Source organism: Gadus morhua, chromosome 16, assembly GCF_902167405.1.
Source record: "Gadus morhua chromosome 16, gadMor3.0, whole genome shotgun sequence".
Taxonomy (NCBI): Eukaryota; Metazoa; Chordata; class Actinopteri; order Gadiformes; family Gadidae; genus Gadus; species Gadus morhua.
In genome coordinates, this window is record NC_044063.1 from 8,948,170 (window position 1) to 8,969,456 (window position 21,287).

General features: G+C 46.3%; 2 protein-coding genes across 14 annotated transcripts in view; both read right to left on the minus strand.

Moving 5' to 3' along the window:
* Nucleotides 1-9,425, minus strand: part of mark4b (MAP/microtubule affinity-regulating kinase 4b) — a 45,225-nt gene extending 35,800 nt beyond the window's left edge. For 4 of the 13 annotated variants that reach the window (XM_030337308.1, XM_030337309.1, XM_030337311.1 and 1 more), the window contains exon 1: nt 5,580-6,700. In XM_030337308.1, the coding sequence (XP_030193168.1) occupies nt 5,580-5,627 (48 nt within the window). In that variant the 5' untranslated portion in view covers nt 5,628-6,700. Of the gene's footprint in view, nt 1-5,579; nt 6,705-7,832; nt 8,194-9,243 lie in introns of those variants that run through there. The other 9 variants (XM_030337313.1, XM_030337315.1, XM_030337312.1 and 6 more) reach the window with 5 other exon arrangements.
* Nucleotides 9,426-9,790: 365 nt separating this feature from the next.
* On the minus strand, nt 9,791-16,208 carry LOC115528907 (gastrula zinc finger protein XlCGF26.1). Its single transcript, XM_030337316.1, has 8 exons — nt 15,928-16,208; nt 15,288-15,386; nt 14,667-14,889; nt 14,357-14,424; nt 14,032-14,157; nt 13,554-13,836; nt 12,629-13,374; nt 9,791-11,392 (listed from the first exon to the last, which is right to left on the minus strand). Exons 1-8 carry the CDS (start codon nt 16,081-16,083, stop codon nt 11,123-11,125), a joined length of 1,971 nt encoding a protein of 656 aa, XP_030193176.1. The 5' UTR covers nt 16,084-16,208; the 3' UTR covers nt 9,791-11,122.
* Between the last annotated feature and the right edge of the window lie 5,079 nt (nt 16,209-21,287).

Below are 21,287 nucleotides of genomic sequence, written 5' to 3' on the forward strand. Positions count from 1 at the left end.
ACAGACCCCGGGGATGGAAACAGGCTCTGCAGACGACCCTAAGCAATCTCCCAGGGCAACAGTTCAAACACCTGACTTTAATGTGACGCACACACGCGCGCACACACACACACTGACACACACTATCACTTACAGATGAGATTTGGCTGCGTCGAGTCAAAACTATGAGAAGGCCCACTGACACGCAGAGAGATAGAGTTGATTCACAGTGTTTGCATAACCCACAGACGTGTCTCTGGGTTACAAGATCCACCCGATTGTGCGTGATGCTTGCCCAATGGCACCTCTTCCCGGTTGTGGTCAGCAAACCCAGCCATGTGGGTTTGCTACGGAAAAAAAGGGGTTTAAACGGAAAAAAACAGGAAATCTACTATTTTCTAACTTATTTATGAGGATTAAACAAATAATAAAACATGTCATATAAAGCCATAGAAAGTGTTTTAGGATAAATCTCAGAAACCAAGCACCCACCCAGACCGGGGCCTGAGAACAACATAATGAGGGGTCCTGGCTGATGAGTTGAGGTGAATAGAAATAGCAGAGGGACGATGAGAGATGTTATCTTGTGATCCCAGCACTGGCCTTAAGGGAAACAGAGGCGTGTAAAGGGACACCTGAATGGCCAGCAGGAAGACAGAGCCCCCTGAATGGCTAGCAGGACCAGAGAGCCTTTATGTAACGACAGACTGAGGGACCTCACTGTTGTCCATGACGAGTGATTACGTCTCTGGGAATCAGTTCCCACGTGGAGGTGCTTGAGCTAGAGTGTATGTTTGAACTGTTGGGCATAATCTTTCACAATGATGTTAAAGACGAATGGAGTGCATTTGTTATCGAGTATATGGTATATAACCACTACAGAAAACTATAATGCACAAGCCTCTGACCCACTTTCCAAATGCAACCACGATAGCAACATATACATAACTACTAGACTGTAAAGTAGTTACGCCCATTCGGTTTTATGTGGAGACTTTACTCAATGTCAGCAACCATACTAGAGTTTAAACATCCGACAAAGGAAATCAAAGTGTCTTGAACTTTCACTCCACTGGGAAGTCAATCTGAAAGTGAGTCTGCGGGCGACGTCAACCACTGTTGGCCAGGCTGATGCTGACGAGATGATGTCGCCAAGACATTAGTGCAGAGTGCTCTCGCTGAGATGGTTCCATAAACCGCATGCATGCGGGACTTTTATTTTCTAATGCAGGAAAAATGTAATCTTAAATTGTAGATCAGTTGATATCACCTTTATATTTGGGATACTGCTGGAGACTACAAGAAACAAAACATTTATTATAACCACAAATGGAGAACAAATTTACTTTCCCAGTATAGTGAAACTAAACACGTAGCCGTGGCTTTTAATTTGCTAATGGTTTATTTTCCGGACACTATGTAGGGGGTTGAGGTGTCCTGATTGACTAACTTGGCTAAGTGGACAGTAGCTAATGCCATATTAAACTCCTCCCCTCTGTTCCCTCATTACCATCTTAACGTCAACATGACCTGGAGCGCAGCAATTAAAGAGAAAGCGGCCCAGCTGCGAAGCAATTAAAAGGTTAATTCCTTCTAGAACAGTTCACCAAGGTGCGCCTACAATCACATGTACCCTGCATACGCCCAAGGACAGTCTCCTTCAGCAGGATTAGCGTTTGGTTCAAGGTTCCTCTGCAGTTACCGTGTGCAAGAAGAACTCCAGGTACCGTCCTAGCTGCATCCATCCACGTCAGTACACGTTTAGTGACATTGTACATTGCACGCAATGGCGCGGGAGAGGGCCCCGACGGTGACGGTTCAACCAACGCGCCAGGCCGGCAGGCAGAACCCTGGAATCAAAGCGCCGAGCCCGAGCCACGCAAAGGCCTCCCAAAGGTCTCCCCACATCAAACGGCGGCTCCTTTAATGGCAGGCCGACAGGATTCGTTTAAAGCCAGCGAGGCGTTGGATCACACGCCCTGGGCTGTTTACAGCCCGGTTTCCAGGTGAACGCGAGGGGGGGGGGGGGGGGGACGTCGGGCACCAGAGAAGCATGCCCAGGCTTTGGTTGTGACACGTCAGGGGCTGCAGTCCCTGGCAAGTGCAGTGAGCGCGAGAGCGAGAGAGCGAGTCTACCTCACACTTTAGGGGACCACACATGGACATGTCGAGAAGATGCGTCACTTTATGTATTACTCACACACACACACACACACACACACACACACACACACACACACACACACACACACACACACACACACACACACACACACACACACACACACACACACACACACACACACACCTCCCCAGAGTGAATCTCACCCTACTTCACACCTCTCACTCACATTCTGTCCTCCCCAGAGTTTATCTCACTCTACTTCACACCTCTCACTCACATTCTGTCCTCCCCAGAGTTTATCTCACTCTACTTCACACCTCTCACTCACATTCTGTCCTCCCCAGAGTGTATCTCACTCTACTGCACACCTCCCACTCACATTCTGTCCTCCCCAGAGTGTATCTCACTCTACTGCACACCTCCCACTCACATTCTGTCCTCCCCAGAGTGTATCTCACTCTACTGCACACCTCTCTTACTCACATTCTGTCCTCCCCAGAGTGTATCTCACTCTACTGCACACCTCCCACTCACATTCTGTCCTCCCCAGAGTGTATCTCACTCTACTGCACACCTCCCACTCACATTCTGTCCTCCCCAGAGTGTATCTCACTCTACTACACCTCTCTTACTCACATTCTGTCCTCCCCAGAGTGTCTCTCACTCTACTGCACATGCCTTAGGGGTGACTTCAAACGTTGTCAAAACATCAGCAATATCAATTGATTCCCATACTGCAGCATCCGAGCAAAAAACCGATGCACGCAGCAGGTAACCGTTACTGGAAACATACAAGCCGAAGGAAATACACTTTTTTGACGTTGACTGTACTCACTCCACAGCTCAAACCAACCTTGGTCACATAACAAGGAAATGCAGACAGCTTCCCGGAAAACTCCAGGTCAAAAGGACCCGAGGATTTATGAGATTATCAGGCAGAAGACAACAGCACATAAAAGCGAATGGTAGGGCAGGGCTTGGTTTGGGGGCAGATGTGATGTTATTCACGTGGTTGACACCGGTGACGGAAGCGGGGTCAAGAGTGGATCAGGGAGACGGGAGAGGAAAGAGAAGAGGGGTGGGGCGGAGGACCGGATGGAAGACAGAACAATGTTAATATCGGAAACGCAGTCGTCTCTTCGGGTTTGCCCGCTCTAATACTCCAACTAACCAGACAGTCATTAGTGAGAAACGAGAGAAGCAACAGGAAGAGGTTGTTTTTCTGTTTGAGTTGTGCAATGTTTTCAGTTGAAGGGGACTTCTTAACATGCAAAGATACACAGCTTGCCTGGCACTGTCCTCTCTTCAAACCCTTACAACTGGTGTCCGCCCTCATGCTCAAGCAGACCCCAGCCTACAGCCTACAGCGTCTGGGGGGAACAATGGCCCAGCCACAGGGTTGGTATCAGCAGATACCCTGATGAGAGACGGTGCTGGTGGCCTGGGATTGACAGCGTTTAGCCTGCGTTACAGCTCTGTGTTCGGGAAGGGCTGGGGAGGTATTCCCACTGGATGGGTCTCCTGAAGCACCACAACTGTCTCACTTGCCTAGATTTTTTGGTGTTTAAAGAAGTAAATTAGTGATTTGTTGGATTTTCTATTGGGAAGTATCGCACTTTCATAAGCTTTGGCAATTCACGCCTGTTTTTTTGTTTTACTGTTGTAATGGGACATATCTAAAGAGTGTTTAACTACACATAAATCCTCTACGGGCCTCTGGGGCTAACAAGGTCGGTGAACCATTCAGGGATAGCCAACTGCTCTTGTTCAGATCGGCCTATACTAAGCTAACGTTATTAACGTTAATGAAGGAGTTAGGAGGAAAAAAAACGCAGACAAACGCACACACTCTCTTTCACATCTGTGCGAGAGCATGTTCAGCAGGTTACAGCAAGGAGAGAGTTGGCAAACTGCGAGATTCTAACAAAAGCGTGTGCGTCAGCGTGTCATTTGCATGTATGTGTCTGTGATCGTTCGAGTGGCTAGAAAGGAGGGGGGGTGTAGGGGACCCCTTTGGTTGCCATGGTGAGGTAGCTAACAAGAGTGTTGTGTGATTGAAAGAGAAGAGCGATGGTGCCCCTGCCTCGCTCCTCTCCTAACACCATTTGAGAGAGAGACAGAGACAGAGACAGACAGAGACAGAGACAGAGAGAGACTACATGTAACCCCTCTCACAGATAACACACACCAACCCCATATTACACCATTCACAACAGAAGAGAATAGAAATAGCTAAAGAATAGCAGAATGCAATGTTCACTGACGATGCAATGCACACACTATGAAAACAGTGATGCCAGAGAGTTGAGAATTGATCCAACACATTGGTGTTGTCCAACACAAGCAGCAGGCCTAATAAGCATGTCGGATGTCGGCTATTTGATACGCAATCGTCCGCTAGACAGGGCCATCCACCAGACAGGGCCTTCCACCAGACAGTCCAGGTGTGTCAGCCTCCCACCTCCCGGTCTGGTCGGCTCCACAGCCAGAGCAGAGGAAGAGGCAGCCTGCAGCAGTACCACGCCCACTCAAAGGTCGACAAGAGCCCGATGCTGCCCAAATGCCCTTGAGCAAGGGCAATTAAAAAGATCCAGACGTCCACACCCACAACCTGCTGTGGCATTGGACGGCACTGTAGGCTGATTGATTAGTTCTGAGCCGCGGCCCGTCCCTTCGCTGAGAAGACGGACAAGGGGGTAAATGCTAGGCTGACACAACAGATTTGACACACCTGTGTTTCCCCCTGAGTAGGACGAGAGAGAGGGAGAGAGGGTTTGGTAGGTGTGAAATAGATGAAGACAGGAATGAGGAGCGTTAAGGAGGGACGACAGAGGAAGGATAGATTATTGGCAGGGAATGGCTGGAAAGGGGGATCGGCAGAGTGTAGGGTGAACAGATAGATGTCATGGGTGCAGGGATTGATGTGTGGAGAGGGGTGAATGGGGGATGGATAAAGGTTGCAGGATAGGCGGGGTCGCAACCTGATTAAAGAGAGGAATGAGTGGGTGTGGACCTGCTCGGGCGGTCTTACATCAGATGCATTAATTATTGATCGTAAGGCAGCTTCAGCTTCTTGTGGGGAAGCACACATGCGCAATAGAGACACCGGCTATCGACTGTGAAGATGTTTTTTTCGCAACTCATTCATTGATGAACATTTTGTGCCCTTTTCTTCATGCATGTGCGTCTTCCAAATATGCAAGCTATGGTCCCTCACCACACCGGTACACGGTACACTACACCACACCGTCCCCGCCACACTTGAACACAATGCAATCAGTAATCAACCGATTATTTGGCCCGTTTACAAGACGCCCCAGCAGAATTACAGGACAGATTAGCGGGCCAGTGTTTTTTCGCGTTGTATTATCGCCGCTAAATGCAGCCAGAAAAAAAGACAACAGAAGGACAAGCAAATAAGTGAAGTTGTGCAATACGACATGATCAGCCAAACAACACCCCGATTTCAACTCACATGATCCGAGGTCCGCTCGATACCGGGCAGTGCTGTGCGTGAAGACATTGTCCCTGAGTGATCTTCACCGTCTCTGGTCGGTTAGGAACGGATGTTTTTCCCGGGATTAGGACAGCACCCTGGATATAGAGTTGGCTTTGGCCGCAGAGCAGCAGCAGTCTTGCCAAGCAGGCTGTCGCTGTTCCTGGGGGCAAAATATGCCTCTCTTCGCCGGTTGAAACCGGGGTTTTAAAAATGAGCTATTGGTGGGTTTCTTGTAAAACAATTTCCATCATCGTGTTGGATAAAGGCGACAGCGATCACCGAGAAGTGATGCAGCGAAAAGAGCGGTGCAACCGGCTATACATTGGCGTTAAATCCACTTCATGGCTGCCCGGTGTCGGTGGGAGAGAGGCTTCCCAGACCGTTGTAGTCTCATCTTGGAATAATAATAATAAATAAATTACAAACCTACCGATAGGTTTCGTTTCCCAGTCGTTATCGTACCATTTCGGTTGCTATTATTCAGACAGCTTTTCAAGTACCTTCAGAGAAAGGGGAAGCTACATAGTTGAGTGTTGAACCGATGTGAACAACATCGATGGAGACAAAAACGCACAAGGAGGACCCGCTTCGACCATGGACGCGGAGTTAAGAAAATGTATTTAGGTGGACAAAGACGCCGATGCGTCCGAAATCAAGCGCTCCCTGGCAAAAAGTAACAGCACCAGAAGTACCGATCAACATCTCTCCCCGTGGAGGAACACAAGGCCCGGAGAAATCAATGACTGGGGGGCAAAACTGCCGATAAAGAACCGACGGATGTACAGTGACCTTCTCGTATTATAAAACCCATAGCCGTGGCTTCGCTTTAAAAAAGAGAAAGAATTACATGCGGTACAACTCAATTAGCTTAGCCGCGTGGAAATCAAAACAAACATGTTTCCTGTGTCAGAAACATATTCATTGAACTATAAAAAAAAAACAGCATCCCTCGGAAAAGAACTGGCGACCGTGACAAGAGCCGGAGGGAGGGACGTCAACGGGAATAATAGGCAGGGCTGCAGCTTCTGTGCCTTCCCGCACACACACACACACACACACACACACACACACACACACACACACACACACACACACACACACACACACACGCTCGCATACTCACTCTCTCGCTTGCGCGCGCACATACACATACACACACCGGCACGCACACACATACACGCACCCACCCTTCCCCCATTTTCTTAAAGGCACAATCGCACAATTCAATAGCGGCAGCACGCTGTGTGGAGTGTGTAAATAATATCGCCGGGAGCTGCACAGAACTGACTACAAAGTTAACCTTTATTGGGTCAGGTATTCTGCTCAATGTTTGGATGGGTTGAGACAAGCCCCGATGTTGTTTACTTTAATGTAGGCATACTTGTACATGTATTCATTAGGCAGACGCCTTTATGCAAAGTGAGAGGGATTACAATCAAAGCATACCAACCAGGACATTCCTGTTTTTTTGTATGTATAGCCACTGCTTATAAATCCGCCATCGCTAAGTTCGCAGCTGTCACTCTCCTGTCAGAGACAACACCATTGTGATATTAAAATAATAAATCAACATGATGAAGTTCATCACGACACAGACACACATGATGTAATATTGCTGACAACGACAGCACACCCAAACAACATTTTGGTTTTGTCTCATCATCCACAGGGAGGGGATTTGGAACATGGCGTAACCATGGTTACCGACACGGACCCATGGTACCCATGGGAAAACTAAACAAGAATCAGGGGTGGGGGGGTGGGGGGGTGAGTGGTGGGAACCTCATGCTAGGTTGAGGTGAAACGAGTTGAGGACGTATAGGATGTATATGGGCGGGGCACCAGGGAGATAGGAGCTATAGGAGGCTAGTGCCCAAGGCCACAGAGACACAGTTCATCAATACTGATATGCATTAAAATTGCAAATAAGCACATTGCTATTGTAAAGTGAGCCATGTTTTCAGTGTTACAGGTCACACACACACATGTTTCAATCAAATCAATTGATCCATCAATCATCGGCTACCACACGATCGTGCAATAAATATATAACATTAATGGCAGCTATACAAAAATAGAACCCACTAAATAAATAACAATTTCCAACAGACCAGCATAGCTAATATTCAAAGACCAACTTTCCCACCTCAAGGGTCCAACCCCTGAAGTTTGACCCCCCCCCCCCCCCCCAGACACCCCTAACTGACTGCCAGCCAATAGAAGCCTCACCTGCACGGATCTGCTTCGAACAGATCTGATCCAGGGCCTCATCCTTCGGTAAAGATGTTCCCTGATCCAAGACGTTCCCGTGTTCTACAAGTTCCCGTTGCTGGAGGTTCCCGGTCCTAGATGTCCCCTGGTTCAAGACGTTTCCGGGCCTTGACGTTCCTGGGCCTACACGCTCCAGGTCCTAGAAGCTCCAGGTCCTAGAAGTTTTCCAGTCTCAGACGTTCAAGGTCTTCCCAGATGTTTCGAATCCTTGACGTTCCTGTCTTTGGCAGTTCCCAGTCCCAGACGATCCCAGTCCAAGGATGTAGGGTTTCAGTTGGCAGAGAGGACTCAACGGTGGATCGGAGAGCCCTAGCAGCAGCTGGTGGGTACAGACAAAGAGAGGGCACCTAATTCAGACTGACTGTGTTGCTGTTGGTTTGCCAAACCCCAGACCAGCTGAAGCGGACAGGGTCGATACTGGGAAAGAACATCTCGCTGGGTACTGCGAAACGCCAATGATTTTAGCTCTGTCCCCGTCCACATATCCATCCAGCCATCCATCGCAGGCCCAATCTGTTCCACAGGACCCAGATTCCGGCCAACTTTAGCTAAGCCAATTAGAGGCAGAGGCAAAACCTGATGTGGAATCATCAATAAGTATAATGGAGTATGGAAAAGATGGAGGGTAGGGCCGGACACTGTGGCTGCTTTCACTTATTGAATATGTGTGTGTGTGTGTGTGTGTGTGTGTGTGTGTGTGTGTGTGTGTGTGTGTGTGTGTGTGTGTGTGTGTGTGTGTGTGTGTGTGTGTGTGTGTGTGTGTGTGTGTGTGTGTGTGTGTGTATGGACAGATGGGAGGGTAGGTAATGATTTTGTGTTCTGGGTAGGACATGGGAGATTGATCCAGGCATTTCTGTTGTTCTTGCTGTCCTGGGAACATGCGCCAACACGCACACGTCACTCAGTCACTCACCCCAACACCATTTTTAATAGGTCTTATTGAGACACGAACCTACTGTATTGTCACATTATTAATGCTGGCAATGCAATATTTTTTTCTATTGATTTACGCTGTTTGTTATAACAGCCACCTTATAGCTGAGCAGTTATATTAAGTAAATTAGGTGGCTGTCTACTATGTCCCATGTTGTATTTGTGTGTCTCTACAACGTGGTCCCACGCAGAGCTAACCTTAGTCCCTTTAATCCTAAATGGATTAACGTTTAGAACCAACGTGGGCCACACGACCTGGTGCCAATCACCTCTCAGCGGGACAGAAAAAGCTCCAACCGTCATTATGCTAAACCATAAAATTACCACTTAAAGCATTTTTTTTTAAATTACCGAACCCAAACAGATACAATTTCTTACGAAGTAAATTGATAATGGACGATGTTCAGGTGATGAGTATTTAACTTTATTTACTCACCAGATCACACTAACTATCACCACGGTCCTGGCAATCCCAGAAAACGGTGGGAAAGTAAGTAAATCCCTGAAATAAAGTCCTTCAAACCTTTACACAACACGCTGCTGTCTCCTTCTTTTCAAACTAGGCGTGGGATATGCTTGAGGGAATTGTTTGTTGTTGGGCCGGTTGATTAGTGTAATGCTGTTAAGAAATATGCAGTGTCATCCTAATCGCTGCATACCCGGTCTATAAGTGACACTGCCATCTACTGGGGAATAAATACCACTAATAACGCGCACTCATTTTCATGCCGATAGTCGCTTCTTTTATAAATGCTGCATGAAACAGCAATTCCCATGGAGTGGACATAGGAAAAACACCAACACATACCTGATAGACAATGTATATTGTGAGGAACATCTTCAGTGAAAACCAGATCTGTTCACTAAAAACAACTTGTCACAGCTATTCCAAAACTATATTGAGTGTTCAGCCTCACACAAGATAGCACACATTCTAGTGGATTGTAAAAAAAAAAAAGCAGAAGAAAGAAGCACCAAATAAGTCAGTTTGAAGTCTTTTACTTTTTTTTTCTTCAGTTTTACTATAATTTTTTCAAAAGTCTAAACATATTGCCTGTTGTACTTCTGTATCACAGAAATACTTGGCCACGAAAAAATATTATAAGGGAGGGATTTCCAGATATGGACAATTTTAGACAGTTTTGACAGCAAATATATTCTTTAGTGTTCATTTTAAATGTGCCATTCATTAGTGTTCACATGAAATTACACTTGGTTACAAGTTCGCTTATTAACCTTTACATTCTTTAGTTTTTTAGTATTTTAATTTATGGATGTTTCCTAAATTTGTTTATTGAAAAACAATCCATAAACCTCTAATATGTCTGTGTTTTGTGAAGCATTTTAAATGCTAAATTAGTCACCAAGTCAGTAACGATGACAAATACTTTGACCTGTATCTACTCGATCAATGTCCCAATAGACAATTGTCCCAGCCAGTACACAGTTCATGGAAAAAGAGTCTCACCCTACAGCCCAATATCTCCACATAGTGGCCTGTTCCCCCATCATCATAAACACACAATACTCAGCTCCCGTCTCATCAGTTGGAGCACTCTTCTGTTCCAGTGAGGAAAGCCTGTCGGCCATCTTGTGTTGAGGTATCTCTGCCCATATGTTCCTTGTTCCTCGGTAAATCATGTCCAGTGTGGTCACCCTCATAAAACCCCTCTCATCCCCTGGCTGGCTCCACTCTATTGATTTTCACAGAACTATTTTTATACAATGTGTAAAAAATTTGTCAGTGAGTCAGACCCATCATAAACCAATAGCACGATAAAATAATAAACCACGGAATTTCTTAACTGTTGATCTGATAGAAAATGAAAAGGTGAGGCACACATTCAGTTTTACGGTAGGACTGCCATGCTAAAACGTCTACAGTCTGGTAGGCTAAACACAAAGACTTCTTTAAATATAAAAGGAATCTAAATCCAGAGTTTAGTCAGTAACGATGTGCATCCCCGTCTTCTGAAACTCTAGTGACTTGTTGTTTGATTACTCTTTGCAACACTGTGTATTCACACAGCACAAGAGCGAATTCATCTGCCACGCTCAGCTCCACCATGTGCACTTTTACCACCAGCACAGGTCCAACAGAACCAACTCTGCCAGCGTGGAAGGCAAGCTGCAGTGAGGAGAAAAGCAGCGGCTCCCTTTATTGAACCACAGAGCTCTCAATCCAACTCATATGTCCGGCCATTCATCTCTTCAATCATCTTTCCATCCGCCCATCCATCCGTCCATCCGTCCGTCCATACAGCCATCGGTTTACCAGCTACATTTGCTTCCCCCTTGTGTCCCGTCGGTGAGTTTCAGGTTGAGTAGAGACACTTGTGGTCCTTGAGGTTGCGCAGGTAGGCGAAGCTCTTGCCGCACTTGTCGCACATGTACTGCTTCTGTCCCGTGTGGATCTGCAGGTGGGCCTTCAGGCTGTTGCCCTGGTTGAAGCTGCGGCCGCACTGCTCGCAGCTGAAGGGCTTCTCGCCCGTGTGGATGCGCTGGTGGCGGTTCAGGTTGCCCGAGTTGCTGAAGCATTTGCCGCAGGTGGCGCAGCTGAACGGCTTCTCCCCCGTGTGGACCACCTTGGAGCGAACAGGGAGGGAGACATGGAGGGAGAATTCGTCAATGCATTTGATTTTTCTAGACCTCTGTGAAGACATGGTTGGTGGGAATTAAAGCGCAACAACACACTCAAATTAATTAAATTATTTTTGATGAAATTAAATCCATCTCCCAACTGTCAGCTATGCTCTTTAGAAACCACAGGAACCTTTGTTCACATGGTCTGGGATTGCCCTGGTGTCAGAGACTTTTGGAGTATGGTGTCCAACAGAATGTCTGTAGTGCTGGAGCGTACCATCCCCTGCTCCCCAACTGTCCTATTGCTGAACGATTTCACTTGTTTGGATCTTTCTTGGGTGATGCACGGCAGCCAATCGGTGCCAGAACGCTCACTACACACCAGCTTGAGGTGGAGAGTTAGGGATGAGGTGGAGAGTGAGGGAAAAGCTGGTTGATGCACCAACGCTGGTTTCTGGTAGGCCTTACTGCTGCCAAAAAGCTTATAGCACAGAGATGGAAAGCACCTCATGCTTTATCTAATCAACACTGGGTGAACAGTTATAGATCTGGCTAAGTTAGAGAAATCTGTGGCCAGCATGCATGGCGCGCAAGCTAAAAACATCAACTTGTGGTCATCCTTTATCGTTAGTATGTTGGGGGAGTAGCCATGATTTACTTTCCTTCTTCTACTTTTTTTACATCCGTTATCCTAAATTTCTGACTCAGACTTAACAACTCTACTGAGCTGTTCAGATGAATGATTTTTTCTAGGTGGGGGGGCAGGACCTGTGTGTGTCTGTGTGTGGGGGGGGGCGGGGTGGTGCGTGTTGATGAATGTTGTGTGTTCTCATTTGTGTATGTGTAACTGTTTAATGTCAAATGTTGTCTTATTTGCGTTTATGCCTTATTGGTGTATGTTGTCTTATTTGTGTTCAGGTGAAATGTAGTATGTTGTCTTATTTGTGTATATGCCTAATTGTTTTCTATGACTATCTGTTTGTTGTATAAATCATAAAATAAAAAATTGATCACAAAAAAAACCACACTCAAATCTGGTATGATGAAACAGCACCATCTACTGATGACAGCTGTTTCCAGGACTAATTCAGTCGATCATATTAGAAATGGAAATTGTATTATTATATCATGTTAATTACGCTGGATCATGTGCCTGTAGTTGGATTATAGTGTTTGGTTGTGCATTATTAAAGTGGAACAATACTTGATGTATTGCCCATCGATCAGGCCCCGCCCACCTGGTGCGACTTCAGGCTGCTGTGCTGCGTGAACATTCGGCCGCAGATGGCGCAGGAGAAGGGCCGCTCCCCGCTGTGCGTCTTCTTGTGGATCTTCAGGTAGCTGGCCGACTTGAAGCTCTTCCCGCACAGGCCGCAGCTGTTGGGCCTCTCCACCGTGTGGTGCTGCTGGTGGGCCCGCAGCTCCGCGACCGAGCCCAGCCGCACGCCGCACAGCACGCACGCGCACGGGAGCCCGGCGGCGTGCGTCTGCAGGTGGGCGCGCAGCGAGTCCACGCAGGCCTGCACGGCGCCGCACGCCACGCACGGCAGCGCGCCGGAGCCCGCGTGCGACGTCTTCTGGTGCATCTTCAGCGCGCTCTTCTGGATGAAGCACTTGCCGCAGGTGTCGCAGCCGAAGGGGCGCTCGCCGCTGTGGATGCGCTGGTGCCCCTTCAGCGTGTCCGCCTGGTTGAAGCTCTTGCCGCACGTCTCGCAGCTGAAGGGCTTCTCCCCCGTGTGGATGCGCAGGTGCCGCTGCAGGTTTCCGGCGATGGTGAAGCGCTTGTCGCAGAACTTGCAGTTGTAGGCGCGCTCGCCCGTGTGCACCATCTGGTGCATCTTGAGGCCGTGGGCGCGGTAGAAGGTCTTGTTGCACTGGTCGCAGTGGTACGGCCGCACATCCGAGTGCAGCCGCTGGTGGTTCCTGAGCAGCTGCTTCAGGGTGAAGCCCTTGCCGCACACGTCGCAGACGTGCGGACGCTCGCCTGGTGCGGAGGTTCGGCAGGGGGAAGAAATGGAACAAGGGTTTAGTCGTCGCTTAAAAAAGGAAGAAACGACACAGTGAAGCACACATTAATGCAGTTATTTAACCAACGTAAAGCTCCACAGAGCTTGATGAAAAGAAGCTAAATGAAGCGGCGCTAAACCAATCCCCGGCACGCACCTGTGTGGAGCAGCATGTGCGCGGTGAGGCTGCGTTCGAAGGAGAAGCCCCGCCCACACTGAAGGCACTGGAAGGGCTTCTCGGCGTTGGCCCCGTGCACCGCCTCATGGGCCTTAAGCTGGAGCCTCTTGCTGAAGGTCTTGTGGCAGTGCTTACAGCTCAGGGGCTGCTGGCCCGAGCCCGGGCCGTCCCGCCTGGGCCTCCCCCGACGGGCCTTGGCCCGCACTACCCGTGCCGTCCTCCCCTGGATGTACACCGGGTCCCCTTCCTCCTCTGCCTCTGCCTGGGTCATCCATCACAGAGCTTTTCAGTCATTCAGCGGAACAGTAATGAGCAGGTTGAGGTTGAGCATCCTGCTCAAGGATGCCTCCTGCAAACCTTTCATATTGCTTATAGTCCCACCACTATTAGACTAGAGGCTGGTTCAGAGTCGTTTTAAAAGCCAAACTGCGTCGGGCCGAGGGGCAGGGAGACTGACCTGGTAGTCCGGGTCATTGCCATCGTCCAGGCCTTGGTCCTCTTGGTACTGAACTGAATCTGGAGACGCTTGGTCTGGGAATGACCCCAGGTCCTCCTCCTTTATCAGCGCTGGTCGCACATTGTCCTACCGGAGAGAGACAGGCTTTGAAATGTCTCTATGTAATTCAACTTTTAAATGCCTTCATTTAAAAGCTGACGAAGATGCAGACGATCCGACTGAAGTGAAGAAAAAAATAACAGAATTCTAGACAAAACTCAAAAGGAGTGTATCTTTATAAAAGGGCATCAAATATATTTTCGTAGAACATCTTCGCTAAATGTACCTGGTATGCTCTGCCCTTCCAGAGGTGAAGAATCGGTGATCGCTTCACTCCTGCAATCCCGATAGATACTGTGGAGATTTAGATGGAAGATAAATAAACAGAAGGACAACAAGTTAGCAGAAGCCGTAAAACACATCTTTATGAGGGACTGGGAAGTGTGAGAGAAGTGTTGGGAATAGGCCCGGAAGATGGAGAGAGAGATCAAGAAGGGATAAAGAAGCTCATTCATGACAAACAATGAATGAGGTGGGGGAGGGGGGGAACTGGGACTGGAACCAAACTATGGACTGCTAGGGTTTGGGTTTTCTACCTCGGCGAGACTTCCTTCCGACGCGACGATGTGCGTGTACCACCTCTGTCGCCACCTCCTCCCCCACCTCCTTGCCTCCCTCCTGATCCGCTCCTGTGCAGAGGAGGCCGTTGGTCCAATGGCCCCCGCGGACCTCCCTGCTCTCCTGCTCCACGCTCAGCTCAGCCTTCACCTCCTCCAGCCTCCTCTTCAGCTCCTCCTTCTCTGCGTCTCCCTGGGCCACCTACAACCAGACGTGGGGGAAATATTACACAGCACAAAAAGCAAATTGGTTTGAATGGGCCTAATCCAACATGTGGCCATCTTGGTTATAAACACGGTTACGATACACTAAAGCAAAAATATTGATACAACTATTTATATTTCAGACTGGTATGGTTAAGCAGAACTGGTTAACAATACCATACTGGTAAGCCATTTTTGGTATATCGTGTATACTGTATGTTTAAGTACTTGCTCAGAGGCCTGGCCATGGAGAATTGAACTAGCAGACTGAAATAGCTATATATGCTTTTAGATTAAATGGCAACATTATATTTGTATTTATTATTATTCATGGCACACGTTGATGTTATTTATGTTATCCTATAAATAGGTGACGCGGAGTGAGTGGGGGTTTACTTCTAATCTGAGCAGAGAGGAGCACTCATGGAACAGAAGGCAGATCTTCTCAACCACGTCCGTGGCCAGAGAGGTCATGATGACGTTCAGCTCGAAAACCTGGGAAAGCGGGAATAAAGAGATTGCATTTAGATGGGCCTATTAAGCAATAAAAAATAATAACATTCGGATCTGACTTATGAATACGGCTTATTCGCATGAGGGTAATTTTTTATGTCAATAAATATTTATATAGAAATATTTGATGCACCGTTCTGCGTTCACTACTGACAACATAGAAAAGCCCGGCAATGAAACCATGTGCAACTTGTAGCTGATATTCATCTAGACATATGACAGATAGAAACATCATCAAAATGGCGTCCAAACCAGTTCTGTCGTTAATAATGAAGCTACAAGATTAATGAATTTAATATGATATGGAGTTAATAGTAGTGGGTGAAATGCCTGGCAAGATGTTTTTGGGGCATCCACTCCCGTTTAGATGGGTAATTCGCTGCTAGCTCTTCTATTTCTATGATCAGCTGTTTAGCCGCAAGGCACTAGCAGGGATGACAACACTAGAAGGAAGGCTGGCCCGCCAGATCCAGCTGTTAACTCAATAACACAAACATTTTCACACAAAAGGCATTCAGCATACCTTCTGTTTTGACGTTTCGTGTGTGTTTTCTGTCACAGCTGGTACTTGTGGGACCGATGAATCGGACATATCCGCCATAACTTTGGTAATTTCTGTGACCGACGCTTTGACCATGATCTCCAAAATGGAGCTTATCTGCTCCTCAAACGCAGACATTATTAAAACTTTAAGTACATCCAACTTGCAATGCTGGGATATGAAGAGAGAAGTACTGTTTCAAGAATAATTGAAGCAATACATGAAAACAACCGGACAGCTTAGGTCACGGACATCCGTTTTGTTTCCGGGTCAATCATGACATTTATCGTTTAGAAAAATACATGACTGGTAACGCCCCCCTTAAAAGTATTCATACTGCACTTAATGTTTCATCAAAGAGAATATACATATAATATGAAGTGTACATATATATGTCATTATATACACTTATGTTTCAATGATAAACAAAACGGGTTTTCTCTATCGTTGGGGTGAGGTGCGATGGACTTGAATAGGCTTTTCCGTTATACGTTCCGCGCTTAATATTTACCTTCCGAGTCACATTTTCTCTAGGTCATTGTGGCCAATGTGGATAATTTCGCCTCCCCTACTGCTTCCTCCTGTTGTTTAGGCAGATATAAAAATATATGCTTCTTATTGAATATCTTTAAATGGTAATATATTATTGGTATCAAGTCAACGTTGCTTTGCGGGCAGGGCCGTATGTAGAATTGGACTGGGGTGGCACAGGCCTGCCCTAATTATTATATGTAAATATATATATTATATAAGACATGGCTATATGTAGACTATAGCCATGGTATCTCAAAATAGCAAAGTGTGGGATTCCTGCATGTTTACTTTTTTGTAAAAAACGACTAAGAATAAGGGACCTGTTTCAGCCAGATACTATGAGACGCTTTGAGATTAGTTTTTGGGCTAAGAGTTATATAATAAAGCAAGTACTGCTGTTGTGCTTGAGCGTCATAATTAACCTCAACCGCTGCCTAGACGGATGCCGCCTTCAAAACGCTCCGAGTTTCGGAGGTTCGGACCTTAAGCTCGGAGGAAAGCGCTTAGAACAATCTGTTAGGTCGGAAATTCTGCTCAGAGTTTTCGAGTTTCGAGTCCTACCAGTCCATGTCACAACAATGGATGCCCATTTCACTGTCATTACATTGATAGACTAACGTGAACTTGCAGAAAACACTAAGAGGCGAACTTAACACCCATTCTAACATTTGCATTACGATACATTATAGCTTACAATTATAAACATCACCTGATAAATTCTCGCTCATGTTCAACCATCACAAGCAGATCTAATAACTGATTCATCTGTTCTCTATGAATACAGCAAAGAAGCGAAATGAGGCCCGTGCAGTCATCCATACTTTCCTGAACACTCTTATTTTGGAATAAGGGAAGGTTTACATAAATACACGTAAGCAGTGGTGGTCTCAGGGGGGGGGTAGGGGGGGAGTGCCCTTCAAGAGTGGCGAATACGAGAGAAAGTGCCTTATTGGCTGCCCTTTACAAGTGAAAAAAATTATTGGGTGCCCTCTGGTGCCCCTTCATACAATAAATGATGGTGATGAGCCCTCTAGAACAAGAAAATTTGATAACGTGGCTCAATGAGTGCCCTCTTAATGCACCTTACAGTATCTCCATGGTTGAAAAAAAGTGCCCTCAAGAGTGGTGAATACGAGAGAAAGTGCCATACATGATGCATCATAGCTTTTTGCCCGCTGGTTGGGCCCCATGTTGTGCAGAATGTGCCCTTTTTATTTTTTCGCCCCTGCCCTTCAAACAGTCTGAGTCCGCCACTGCACGTAAGAGCTTCCGGACTGCCGAGGGCTTCGAAGTTGTTAGGAGCTCCACACATCCACACACACCTCGCCCCCAAGGGCCCTCTGTCGTGACCTCAACGTGCTTCGGATGAGGCACGTTGACGTCACGAAGAGATTGGCCAAAACTTCAGGATTCTACACCTGTTTTCTGGGGAATGCCGGTGCTCTTTTAGCAACATGGACAAGATGGAATCGATTTCTTTGTTGAAGATCATCACGAAAATATCACCACATTTTAAACAAACAGATTTTTGGTTCACTGCACATTGAACTTGAAAGTGCTATTATAGCGAAAGAAATTGACGATTACTTCAGCCAACAGACAACCTAGGTTATTTTTTTTTATTAGTAAACTGAATATAAAAGAATGAGTGTGCATACTTCAATGATTAACAAAACCACATTTTATTGAGCATTTTGCCTATGCTGACAAACGGACGTTCTTGTGAGCAGAGCCAAGCATCAATACATCGGAGAAAGTGGGGCAAAGCAGCGGCAACGCGCCAGCAGGCTAAACATCCGTCCCATCACGTGCTCAAGAAGGTTGTTGATAAACCGCAAATGTTGTCGTTTTTAGATCGCCATATTTGTAGTTGCACTAAAATCCATTACTATTAACTCTGCTGTCTTTAGACTCTCTTACAGTTTGATCGTTTTGGGTTGCTAAGTGGCACACGGACTGGATAGCAGCATTGCTAGCGAGTTAGCTTTTATCCCACAAGTAATCCGATGACCCCCGGTGTGCCTGTAGCATAAGACTGCACAGTAAATATTAGTGTCATCAGTGAACACTATGTTTTATCTACACACTTCATCGGATCGATTTAGTGTTGGTTTGCCCAGCTTTCGAAACACAGTGAGTCCGAACTAAGAGGGAAGCCATTTTTAAAGAAATAGCAGGAGCACATTCAATTATCAACTATCTCAAAAAGTTAGAACATAAATCAGAGCATTCCCTCCTATGGGCCTATTCAACCTGCCTAGATCAGGGACCTACAGTAATGCAAACAAATCGAGTGTAATAAAGGGTGCAAATAAAGCGTGTCAATTTGTGATGCCCTTTATACTCACAATTGCGCACAATTCTTGCTTGCATCCCAGCAGCGACCTACGTGTCCTTTGACCTAGCCATGTCCAGACGTCTCCACATCCCCTGTGAAGAATCTGCTCATTCATCTTCTTTCATTTGTTGAGTTGCTTGCTCCAACATGCATGTAATGGATTGCATTGATTTGGCATTCCTGCCTAAGGTTAGATAGATAAAATGTGTTGATATACATTTAAAAAACTAAGGTAGAAAAGGCTACCATATTAGGAGTTGTTTTCTCTCGGTGAATGATAAATAGACCTCATGATGGTTCACCATGATTAACGACACCTGGTGCGGGCAGAATTCAAAAATCCTGACGCAATCCGCTTCACGTTGAATGGATGAACGTTTTTCCTGAAGACAGAAAAGTGAGCGAAGGAGACTCCTGCAAGGAGCGGGATTCTCCTCTCCGATCCCAACAAACACTGAAGGTATTGAGGTCGCGGAACAACCCCCAAAGAAGAAAGGCTGCTGCCACAGTCAGTGGATTGGCAAAAACAAAACGTGTCTTTCAGAAAGGTCTACCGCCTCTTCTATTCACTCAGAGGAGCAAGAGTCTGAATAGATTCTGAGTAGAGTTTGAGTGGATTTAGGTGAACTCCTGGTGGGGGCATACTGTTGCAGCGTGCAATAGACAAAATAAATGATGAAATCAATAAAACCCCAGAAAAAACAACATCTGAACTGCAGTTGTGAGGAATTTATACAACGACAGTGACCCTAAAAAGCCCTCCATATGTCAAAGGATGTTTTATAAATTACAGTTCTCCGCCTCACCTCGTCCCATCGCAGAAGGGTCCCTGTTTCCCTAGGAAGTACATTCAAACCTCCCCATTCAAACCACACGACTAATAATCTAACCATCCGACATGAGGCGAAATAAACCCAAAACAAATCAGTGTGTCAGCTTGTCTCCTAAGAGCAAACCAACTCCCTGTTCTAGTGCTCTTTTCAAAACTTCCCAGCATTAACCTGGGTCGTCTAGCGTTGATTGCCCCGTGCTTCCAGCCCTACTGACTCCCACAGGAATCTACCTTGTCACTTGCTTTTATTTTATTGTGTCATTTTCCTCTTTATATACTTATGGCTTTGTGGTTTAGAAGACAGGGACGGGGGAGACACAACATCAACGTGATGGGGGACAGAATGAACGGACTGCACAGACAAGCATCTGTTGAACAGTGATATCTGGTCAAGCAAGACATGCAATCTCTCAGCAGCCATACAGCCATTACGGACATTAACCCTTCCGTGAGTTTAGCCAATCACGTAGGCAGATCTTTCCTTGGTTCGATGACTCATCGCTGCTATTGCTGTACCTTCAAGTTTGAGTATCATAGTTATGATAGTGTATGATGCATTTATGCTAACAATAACAAACAATGGTATCATTAATTAAGATTCATTAATATCTAGAATGAATCAATTAATGCTCAAATAATGAATCATTAACTATTAACAGTATAGTAAAAAATAAATGAGGCATGTTTATTAACCACAGTAGTGTTATAAACTCATTCAGTCTTTCTATATTCATTCAGGTGTAGTTTCAGCTCGCTACGAACCTGAAGAGCTTTATAACCTCATGCACTGTGACACGGACACTGAAAACCTCGGGACAATGAGTGTGTGTGTGTGTGTGTATGTGTGTGTGTGTGTGCGTCTGTGTGTTTGGTTGTAGTATGTATGTGTATGTGGCAGAGGTCTGCCGTGACTGGAAGACTGAGGTGGAAAAACAAGGGATTTAGGGGCACGTGTGTAAGCATGTAACACACACACACACACGCCAACATAAATAACCTGAGAGCTATGGAAACCCTGGGGAAGGGCGGAGCAGCAGCTTGCGCACTCACACGAGTGCGCACACACACACACACACACACACACACACACACACACACACACACACACACACACACACACACACACACACACACACACACACACACACACACACACAGACACACACACACACACACAGGAACATAAACATACATGTACGCACCGTTTTAAGATTACAGAAGTTTGTGATTGAATCACAGTCAGGCTTGGTGTGTCTTCCTTTCCACTTTACCGAAAACTAAGCAGGAAAAGAGTGAGAGTGTGTTGGAGCTCATTCAAAGATTTCACACGTTTTGTGTTTAAGAAGAAAGTCGATCAAATAAAGAAATCTGTGAGAGTGCGATTGTGTTTTTTCTTTTTTTACTTGCCTTAATTTAAAACTAATTCATGGAAATTATCCTTCTGCTGAACCGCAGATGCGAAACTGGATTAAAGGTTGCCGGGGGATACCAACTGTTCTGCTCCGTGTTGTAAACACCGAGGACTAGAGAGTTCTCTTCTAGTCTCCTATCCAGTCATCACACAATGATCCGTCAATAAAACAGCAATATCATAAAACAAAATCTCATGCATTATATTCTGATGTCAACTCAGAACCT

Coding starts and splice junctions, on each gene's coding strand:
- LOC115528907 (XM_030337316.1), bottom strand. CDS start 16,083: ATGTCTGCGTTTGAGGAGCAGATAAGCTCCATTTTGGAGATCATGGTC. Junction 14,890..15,287: donor CCTCTCTGCTCAGATTAGAA/GTAAACCCCCAC, acceptor GTCTGGTTGTAG/GTGGCCCAGGGAGACGCAGA. Junction 13,837..14,031: donor GCAATGACCCGGACTACCAG/GTCAGTCTCCCT, acceptor TGGATGACCCAG/GCAGAGGCAGAGGAGGAAGG.